We start from the raw sequence: 9762 nt of genomic DNA on the forward strand, positions 1-9762 counted from the left end.
AGTCAGTTGTCAGTTCCAGCGGGGTCCTTTTTTTTGTTGTTTGTCGCCGCCTGCGAGTCCCAAGATTGTGGACTCGTTGTGCGTGAAGGGAGTGACCGCTTCTCTGAAGAAAAGACGCCCGCAAGGTATGAAACCGCCTGCACTTTTCTACCGGTCGTTAGTAAAATGGATAAATAAATAAATGTGGAAGGGGGGGTGAAAGTTTGCCGTAGCGAGGCCCCCTCGGCATGCGACAGGAGGTCGCGTCGCGACGATCGGCGACACTCTGCCACCCGGGTCACCAGGCTCCTTCTGCGGCGGCGCGCAGGCGCGCTCACGTCGCCTGGTAGTAAACGTGCACGATGGTGCAGCGCAGATTACATCTCACTCGGTAAAAGGCTTCGACTACTGATATGCAGAATAAAGAATATTAATAATAATAATAATAACAACAACCATGCACAGCGGTTTTATGCGTTTTTTTGTTCTTCCTGTAAATTATTACATCACCTCTAACTGCCTTTGTTTCTGGGGTCTGTTTAAAATAATATGTTTATTTTGATGTAGTCTCTCACGTTATGGCCACTGACTGGTGGAGTGGATGGCTTTCATCACCTCGTCTGTGACGCTGATGTGTTGAAAGCAGATAACAATTGAGTTTGAGTGACCCAAACATCTCTAGAAATAAAGTGAAATAAAGTGAAGTGATTGTCACTTGTGATACAGTGAAATGTGTCCTCTGCTTTTAACCATCACCCTGAGTGAGCAGGCGCCCGGGGAGCAGTGTGTGGGGACGGTGCTTTGCTCAGTGGCACCTCAGTGGCACCTTGGCGGATGGGGATTCGAACCGGCAACCTTCGTATTACGGGGCCGCTTCCTTAACCGCTAGGCCACCACTGCCTGATGTGCAGATATTGTGGGAAGTTCCAGGATCTGGCTTGGCCCAGTGCGCGTGGGGAGCGTGGTCTAGCCCAATCGCTGAAGACGTGCATGCTGGTTGTGACAGTACGGTATCAGAACTCACAGTCCATGTTGTTTACGGAGCTGTGCACCCACAGACTGATTAGGGTGTCCATGCTGAAATGTGTCCGCCACCACAAGTAGGCAGGTTTTTAGAATGAATGTATTAATGGTCCCCATCATGAAAATTTAACAATAATACGAGTTTCCCTAACCTGTCTATGGTCCTGCAGTGGCTAGAAATGGCGATAGGTGTAAAGAGTATACATATACATACATTTGTCCCCTTTATGTTGTCATAAGGGGAAAGGTTACCTCCCATTTGTGCTTTGTGCACCCAGAGAATTTCTCAACCCTCCCCTTAAAAGTAAAAGTAAAAATGATCACAAATGTATTTTTTTTAGTTCCGTCACGTGAGACTCTGAAGAATCAGTGGGTTCATTTTATTTTTTCTGGAAAAACGAGACACAACATCCTGTCTGCGCCAAACATTGTGGTTGGTGAATGGTGTTGATGCCGTCATTTCCACGAATGCCCGCTCAACTTCTATAGGCGGCTTTCTTCCTCATCCTGCCTCTCTCCATCTCATTAGCATTTAACGTCCTGGACAAATGTCACTCCTGGACTGGATCAAAGTGGCTGTAATTCTGCACCACGGCTGAATTACAGAAAGAGACTTCAGATACGGTATTAGGGGACCAACAATATAAAAAAATGATAATAGGGACCTTTAAGTAAAAATGTTGTTTAAAATGTGAGAACCTCATACTGATGTTCTTGTGTGACAGGTGGAGTGAAGTGCATGATGGGCACTCCAGCGGTCAGCAGCATGCAGAGCTTCCTGGCGAGATTTTTGGAGGAGTTCCCGAGCCCTTTCGGTCCAGAGAACCCACCTCCCGTCAACCCTCTGAGCCGCAGAGTGACGCCTGGTGAGATCAGGGGTGAATGCCTGGATCTGGGCCTCCGTCTGCTAACTGCAAGGTGGGTGAGAGGTAACAGGCCAACAGAGGAAAAAGTCATACAAATTCTCCCTGATCACTTATTTCAGCGCAAAATATGTTACAAAATGACACAAATATAAAATTAGTGTGTTTTAGAATTCATGATGGTTTATTTTTCCATCAGATATCATTTATCAGCCATTTTTGATGTGTCCTGTGATCTAAAACCAGCCTGTTCTTCTTGCTGCATTCTTGAGGCGCATTCCTGAGATTACAGCCGTGCAGATGCAAGTTAATCCTCCCTGTCGCTTTCATGTTTGGGCGCATTGCGGGAGGCGCAGAGTTGGTTTCTGCCAGTACCTGCATCGCCTTCAGACTCCTCAGCAGGCTGCACACAACGTTTCAATCGTAAAAGCGTAATCATAGCGTAAAAGCGGCCCTTCTTACAGTGACATTATGTGGTGGCGAGGAAGGTAGAACTCCTGTCCTGTCTAGTTTTCTGCTATTGTTCTACCCACTTCCTGTTGCTCTGGTTGGGGTTTCCGGCAAGCACAAGGCCCCACGTAACCTAAATCTGCACGTTGCTGACGGAGGTTACATCACGTGTAGTTTTTAAGGTGCAGTCTGTGTTGCCGCAGTTACTCACTGGGTCGTGTGCATCACACCAGATGCTTCCTGTAGGGTGTCGGCTGATTGGCTGGGTGCTGGCTGGGTATGTGCCGTTTTGTTGGTTTTGCTCGGACAGTCGTAGAAGGGTGGGGGTGGGGGTGGGGTGGACAGACTGCCATTTGTCCGGCGCCATTTGCTGCCATCTCTTGCCAAATAGAGAATCTGGACTGGGCCCACCCCCTCCGACCGTCTGACGATTTGACCAATTGGAGGGACAAAGGAAGAAATTTACGCTTTTCTAAATACTATTAAAATAAGAATATACTGCTCACTTAATTAGAACCACTTACTTGAACTTTCATATTATTCTAATTATTCCATTATTATATGGCCGTATTATTTGCATCTCTGAATGATGCGTTAATTGGTTGATACCCTAGTTGATTGGATTGCAGCGTTGATGGGGTCCCTCCATGGCAAAATGTGCAGGTTTCAGGCTCTGTGGTCGCTGCGTTTCAGGGGCGCCCCGTCGCTGCTGAGCGCAGCCATGTGCCAGGCTGCTGTCTCTGAGCTGATGAAGAGTGACCTCACGCCTTTTCACTGCTCCCAGGAAGCCGAGCAGCAGGAAGTGGCCCGTGAGTATTGTTCCCTTTCCTGTCAGACGTTACTGTAAAAAAAAAAAAAAAAAAAAGAACAACAACAGAAAACCTGCGTACAAAACTTATTGGCTATATTTCCATTAACATGTTGGTGTGACAGTGGGCCAGTGTGTGTGTGTGTGTGTGTGTGTGTGTGTGTGTGTGTGTGTGAGATCATAGGTTAATTTTTCACTCTTTCCTTCTGTTTATTGACCACTGTTCAGTTGTGAGTGCTGGACTGCAGCAGCACGATGTTTCTGCCCTCTAGTGCCCAGTTGGTGAAGCTACAGAACAAGCTTCTCTGCTCTTTAGTTTAGTTGAATCATTTTATGGTTTAAAGCCACCTTTAGTCTGGTAACAACGTCTTTCTCTGTCCCTCCGTCCGCAGTGCTGGACTCTGAGAAACTCCAGCGCGCCTTCCTCAACAAGCTCCGGGATGTTGGTGCAGCCTGGCAGCAGCAGGTCCCCGCGTCGCTGGTGCCTTCCGCGCGCTTCCGCCGCAGCTCAGTCCACGCTATTCGCAACTCCCGGCGGAAGATGGAGGACCGGCACGTTGTCTTAGCAGAGTTTACACAGCTTCTGGGCCTACAGGTTTGCTCCATACACAGTTTACCCTCATCTGCGCATCTGCTTTCATTTTTTTTATAATGCATTGAAATAAAACATGTTAGACAAAGTGGAATTTTACTACCAAACCAAACTGGAAAATAATGAGCTGGTTTTAAACCCAAATGTCTTATTTCTTGAAAGTTTGTGTGAGGAAGAAGGAAATAAGAAATGCAAACATGATGTTATAAAATTGTAATCATATAGTCATTTAATTTTTTTAAATATTTACTGAGACTGTTTTTCATTTTTATATCTGATTAAAAGTCAGCAGGGGTGATGAGACGTGTGTCGTAGAGGTGTGAAGCTTCGCTGGTCTCACGATTCGAACACGATTATCAGTTCCTCGATATCCATGCATTCCATACATTTTCTTCATTTTCTTTCAAATACAAGAGTTAAGGTCTCATACGCCTGTGTGGACGCTTTGATTTGCTACAATGGCGTCAGGGGAGCGCGGACAGAACACAGACCATTTTCATAAAAAAAAATAATGTCATGTTGTAGATCTCTGGACATTAAGAGACTGTTATGATCAGCTTTTTCCCACATCGTGTGTGTGTGTGTGTGTGTGTGTGTGTGTTTCGAAGTGGTTGAAAGAAATCTTGCCCGCTTGGCTTCTACTGGCCTTCTACGGTGCGAGAACGAGGCTGCCAGGCTCTGACCCGGAGTGGTACTGTACTCAGATCAGGCCGCCACAGTCACTACTGGCACTCCAACTTCATGACAATTTTTATACCGCCGCCAAAAAATCACCAAGCAACATCATTATGATGTAATCGATGATGTTCTGCACCGCATCGATGCAGAATCGTCCACGTCTGCATCGCGACGCATCCATTATACGATTCATTTCAACACCCCTGGTGTGTGTTATGCCTTGATCGCCTCTGCAGAACAGCTGAGATGCTCAGATTCTGCAGAACATCTGATAGCTGTGAATTTTTCATGAGAATATTTATAGAGGTCTGGTATCGAAAGGACAGCGGCATCCTGTCTGTGTCCTCTGACAGGACGGCGTGGAGCGGGAGTATTATGCCATCTTTGACGGCCATGGGGGCGTGGATGCTGCAACATTCGCCGCCACACATCTTCACGTCATTCTGTCCCAGCAAGAGGACCTCGCTAAGGACACGGCAGCCGCCTTCAAAAATGCCTTCCTGGTCACTGATGACATGTTCAAGATTAAAGCTCAGAGGGAGGTCAGTATGAAGGTCAACGTGTGCAAGGTTCTAGTATGATAACTTGTTGGAACGACATACAGGGGCAGTGGCGGCCTAGCGGTTAAGGAAGCGGCCCCGTAATCAGAAGGTTGCCGGTTCAAATCCCGAACCGCCAAGGTGCCACTGACGGGCCGCTGAGCAAAGCACCGTCCCCACACACTGGCTGCCCACAGCTCACTAAGGGTGATGTCACCGAATGCTGCGCCACAGTGCTTACACTCTGTAGTGGTTTCACTTTCAAAAGTCAGATGGAGATGAGTGAGACATCTTATTATGGCAGAAGCCCCCTGCATGGTCCTATTTGCTGAAGCCCATTCTAGTCATGCCTTCAGGTTTGATCGCGAGGTGCAGAGAGAAACCCTGCCTCTTTCTATTAATTTGTCATTCTTCTGTCCTTGCCCGTGCGTCGGATTGATCCTTTTCAAATGCGGGGTACGGGGTACTGGGTCTGATGGCGACTGTAGTAAACATATGTCATAATGAGAAGTGGAGCAAGTTTGGGTGAAGAAGGTGGTTCAGAGTGTTGGGTCTTATGATGTAGTAGTGTTCGTGCTAGTATTAGTCTGTAACGATTCTCTGTGTGTATTGCAAACGCGCATCTCCGTGTGTGGCTGCATGCAGCGCCTCCGTAGTGGCAGTACAGGCGTGGCGGTGCTGCTGGCTGGAGACTGGCTCCATGTGTCCTGGCTGGGCGACTCTCAAGCCATGCTGGTCAAGCAGGGAGAGTCTGTGACGCTGATGGATCCCCACAAGCCTGAGAGAGAGGTGCAGTGCAGATACCTACACTATCAGTTAAAAGTCTGGACGCCCCTACTCCGAGATTTTGAAGAATCCAATGCAAGAAACATAATTAGTATTTTTGTAGAAAGTATGCTATATTTCTGGTTTATTACATCACCTCATGTGTGTTATTTCATTTTTCATGTTAAAAAAATGCACCCGTAAATGAGTAGGCGAGTCCAAACTTTTGACTGGCTTGCATTTATTGTGTATTTCATGCTAAATGAATTTCCACATAAAAAAAGACCCTCAAATGTGCACTGACCAAAAAAAAATATTTTTTTTTCATTTTAAAGGATGAGAAACAGAGAATCGAGGACCTGGGGGGGTGCATTGCCTTCATGGGCTGCTGGCGGGTAAATGGAACATACGCCGTTTCTCGGGCTATTGGTGAGTGGCCAGATTTGAAGACGGACATGATATCACCCAGCGCCGTTCATCATCAGTGATGTCACTTTGGTACTTGACATCACCAGCAGAGTGTTTGTATAGTCTATTGATTTTCTTCAGTGATCTTTTTGGTTATTCGTATTGTGTTGCTGTAATGGAAGAAATTGCATTTTAAATGGTGTCTTCTGTAAAGGGCTGGTAGTAGCCTAGTGGGTAACACACTCACCTATGAACCAGAAGACCCGGGTTCGAATCCCCCTTACTACCATTGTGTCCCTGAGCAAGACACTTAACCCTAAATTGTTCCAGGGTGGACTGTCCCTGTAACTACTGATTGTAAGTCGCTCTGGATAAGGGCGTCTGATAAATGCTGTAAATGTAAATGTAAATGTAAAGGGCTTGGCCATATAGTGCATTATAACTGGCTTAGTCTAGTTTGTCATTATGTTAATATTTCTTATTTAGGTCATAATCGATTTGGTTACAGTAAATTGCTCAGCTCAGCCCGATATCTGTATGGTCAGTGTATTGCTTGATTGTCGGTGGGATAATTATTGTAATTTAACGGTATGGTCTTGGTTCGTCAGGCGATTTTGACCAGAAACCGTACATATCCAACAAGGCAGACTGCTCCTCTGTGCACCTGAGTGGGGATGAAGATTACGTTCTTCTGGCCTGCGACGGCTTCTTCGACGTGGTGCAGCCTGCAGACGTGCCAGGATTGGTTCTGGATGCTCTGAGGGATGTGCCTGGAGGAGCGGAGGAAGCGGCCCAGCATCTGGTGGCCCAGGCCAAGGCCGCAGGCTCCGGTGACAACATCACGGTGCTGCTGGTGTTTCTGAGGGATCCCGGTCAGCTCCTCTTGCAGGGCCAGAGGCCACAGTGTGAGGGCGCGGCAGCGCCGTAAATCACCTCAGACATGGGTGCAGGTAGGGAAGAGACCCTGTGAGAAACGAGTGGACCACCTCTACTGTCTGATCGCAATCGGTGACAACAGTACTATAAGAACATTTGAAAACAGATTTGTAAGTGTATGACGAACATGGTGCCACCAGCAACGCTTGACTTGAGGGGTCGAGTCTACATGAGTAGACTAGAGAATTTTTTCTCTGTTTTTCTTTCCATAAAACCAGCACTTCACTGTGTGTCTTCACCAATAATCTCATAATGGTGCTAACCTAACACTCGCCAGGCTGTAGTGCCGTAGTTCCTTGAGACATAGAGGCTATTGGCTTGTCGTGGTTGTCAGGGAACACGTGTTACTTTCTTTGCACACTTTCGGAAGTCAATTCCGTCAGCAGCAGTGTGTTGCCATAAGGTCCTTTCTGAATGTGTCTTCAGGACCCTTTATTCTGATCAGCTGATAAAGCAGAGTGTCAAGAGAGTGGAATAAACAGCCCAAACAGTAAGAAAGTGGGACGCACTGTACATTTTCCTTAGTTGTATTACAATCCACACAATTTGTCACAGGCTATCCCTCCTGTATTATTGTCTGTTGTTCCCGTTAAGAAAAATTCTAGAATGTCTACCTGTTTCTGATTTTTTTTTTTTTTTTTTTTTTTACTTAATTGTTTTCTGCTCTGGTCTTAACAGTTGGGTGGCTCGGGCTGTGATGGTGGTTTCATGCCAGAAAAAAAGTCCTTTTGCATATCTGGCTTGTGGTCTTAATTTTTGCAAATCATTCAAAGTAGGGTTACAGTGTGATTCTTTGTTCGGTCCGGTGTGTTTTTTAGCCTTACAGAGGGAAGCTGACTCCAGTATATTCCAGCATGTTTTCCTAGTGCCAGTCATATAAACCACATATATCAGTATTTAATATCCGTTAACAGTATTCTTCACTCCTGTTCATCGGTATTTATGTAATCTTCTACACAATAGAGTTTAACATCAAATGTGTTTAACTAACTTGTTGGCGATGTTCTGGTTATTTTACTTACCGTCTTCCCGACCAGACGTGGGGCTGGGGGCTGGCATTAGTGCTTCAGATTAACGCTTGCTCAAATATCATGAATATTTAAAAGCCCTGTGACATGCATCCAATATGGCAAGAGGGCAGCCGTAGTGTGATAAAGTTATTAATAACGCAGACCTGATGCATACTGCACAACGGCAGAACGGGACGGCAATGAGGGAGGGGGCGGTGCCGTTGATTTGGTGAAATAAAATACCTCGGAGACCTTGGAGACATTTTTTTCTGTTTCTTTTCTCAAAGGCGTGCTGTTTTTCTCAGCTCTCTGTTCATCGAATTGCTTGTGTGTGTACATTTCTGTGTGTAATTCTGCCTTTTATTTCTGCATACAAGACATCCATGATAAGAAGAAGTGAATTTTGCTGTTCGTCATCAGGGTAAACGACTTTGGAGGGCGCTAAAAATATTTGTGCTTCTCATCCGTGCAGAATCTGTTGCCTAATGTGGGTGTAATCAGTGAACAACACATATGCTAACATTAGGGAAGCGTTTCTTTTATAAAGAGTACTATTAATTGAAACACGCTCCCTGAGGGCACTGTTTGATTTATGTTAAACGACTTTCCTTCCTTGTCCACACCTACCTGTGTTTTAAACCTACCGCGCAGCTCGATACCCCCAAAATGAGACCGTGCAGTGTTTTTATTTCTTTTCTCTCTGATGTGGCCTTTTCTTATTACAGTTAGGAACCATTGCCAGTAAGGGACATTATCTGTCTTTTCAATCTGTGGTTTTGAGTCAGCATTTTGCCTGCAGGGTGGGCGGCGGTGCGACGTCACCGTTGCAGTGGTGTCACCCTGCCTTCCCTGATCATTACAACATAAAGTGTTATGGGAGTGTTGCATTTATGCCCTGATATATGAAATACACATTTGTAATATACATGTCCTGTAGATGTGCTTTGCAATTACATTGTGCTCGTTCAGCGTTCTGTAATATTTAACAAAGAACACTACTGATTGTTTGAACTGTGTTAGCCATTTTAAGACATTTGTATTCTCATGTGTAAATGTAATATGCTGTAAATTATGCTCTACATGATACTGTACCTGTTCGTGGGTGTTTGTCGTTTTTGGAGAGTATTTTTTCCCAGTTAAGTGCTAAAAACGTTGCAAAAAATTCTCCCAGAAAAATTCCCTGGAACAAAAATGGGAGGAGAATTGTCTTTCAAAAATGTTGCACCTTACTGACAAAATATTTGGTAGCAGAGCGGTAACCTACAGAATTTGTCGGGCCACAGAACGCCTGGCGTTATTCTGAGCGGATGCGTTTCTATACACGCACACGCGTGGATAACCAATTTACCAAAAATACACGCGTTTGTGATTCTTCGCATTTGTGTTTTTTTTTACCATTTGTATAATTAAATTAAAACAAGGGGTGTTGTTTTTTCTTCTTTTATTCAATGCGCGGCGCGGCGCAGCCCAGTCAGTAGATAAGATTTCTAACTATGTTGCAGCCTAAAAGTGAAACTCCATTTTGAGTCGCACTTGACCTGTGTGGTAGGAGTTACGGGAACCCCGCGTGTTTACTCAGTCGTTATGTGCCTACTTGTAACTAAGCACAGTAAGATAAGACGACATTGCATGGAGTATTGATCTTCGCGGAAGGGAAGCGGGTTCGACTGCGTCGCCCAGTTCTCGCGAGAGCGCGGAGGCCACGTGACCG

General features: G+C 45.7%; 1 protein-coding gene across 2 annotated transcripts; it reads left to right on the forward strand.

Moving 5' to 3' along the window:
• The first annotated feature begins 14 nt into the window (after nucleotides 1-14).
• Nucleotides 15-9475, forward strand: ppm1f (protein phosphatase, Mg2+/Mn2+ dependent, 1F). Of its 2 annotated transcripts, XM_028997355.1 has the most exons (8): nucleotides 15-125; nucleotides 1728-1920; nucleotides 3009-3124; nucleotides 3516-3718; nucleotides 4747-4935; nucleotides 5578-5721; nucleotides 6033-6126; nucleotides 6714-9475. In XM_028997355.1, exons 2-8 carry the CDS (start codon nucleotides 1742-1744, stop codon nucleotides 7031-7033), a joined length of 1245 nt encoding a protein of 414 aa, XP_028853188.1. In that variant the 5' UTR covers nucleotides 15-125; nucleotides 1728-1741; the 3' UTR covers nucleotides 7034-9475. The 2 variants fall into 2 exon arrangements, with proteins under 2 accessions (XP_028853188.1, XP_028853189.1); XM_028997356.1 differs by lacking the exons at nucleotides 15-125; nucleotides 1728-1920 and adding an exon at nucleotides 2541-2592.
• The last annotated feature ends 287 nt before the right edge of the window (nucleotides 9476-9762 follow it).

Source organism: Denticeps clupeoides, chromosome 11 (genome assembly GCF_900700375.1).
Source record: "Denticeps clupeoides chromosome 11, fDenClu1.1, whole genome shotgun sequence".
Classification (NCBI taxonomy): Eukaryota; Metazoa; Chordata; class Actinopteri; order Clupeiformes; family Denticipitidae; genus Denticeps; species Denticeps clupeoides.

What these genes read in the sequence shown, in the direction of transcription:
- ppm1f (XM_028997355.1), top strand. Translation starts at nt 1,742, where the DNA reads ATGATGGGCACTCCAGCGGTCAGCAGCATGCAGAGCTTCCTGGCGAGA. An exon ending in CTCCGTCTGCTAACTGCAAG is followed by an intron (nt 1,921 to 3,008) that starts GTGGGTGAGAGG and finishes GCTGCGTTTCAG; the next exon opens with GGGCGCCCCGTCGCTGCTGA. An exon ending in CGAGCAGCAGGAAGTGGCCC is followed by an intron (nt 3,125 to 3,515) that starts GTGAGTATTGTT and finishes CTCCGTCCGCAG; the next exon opens with TGCTGGACTCTGAGAAACTC.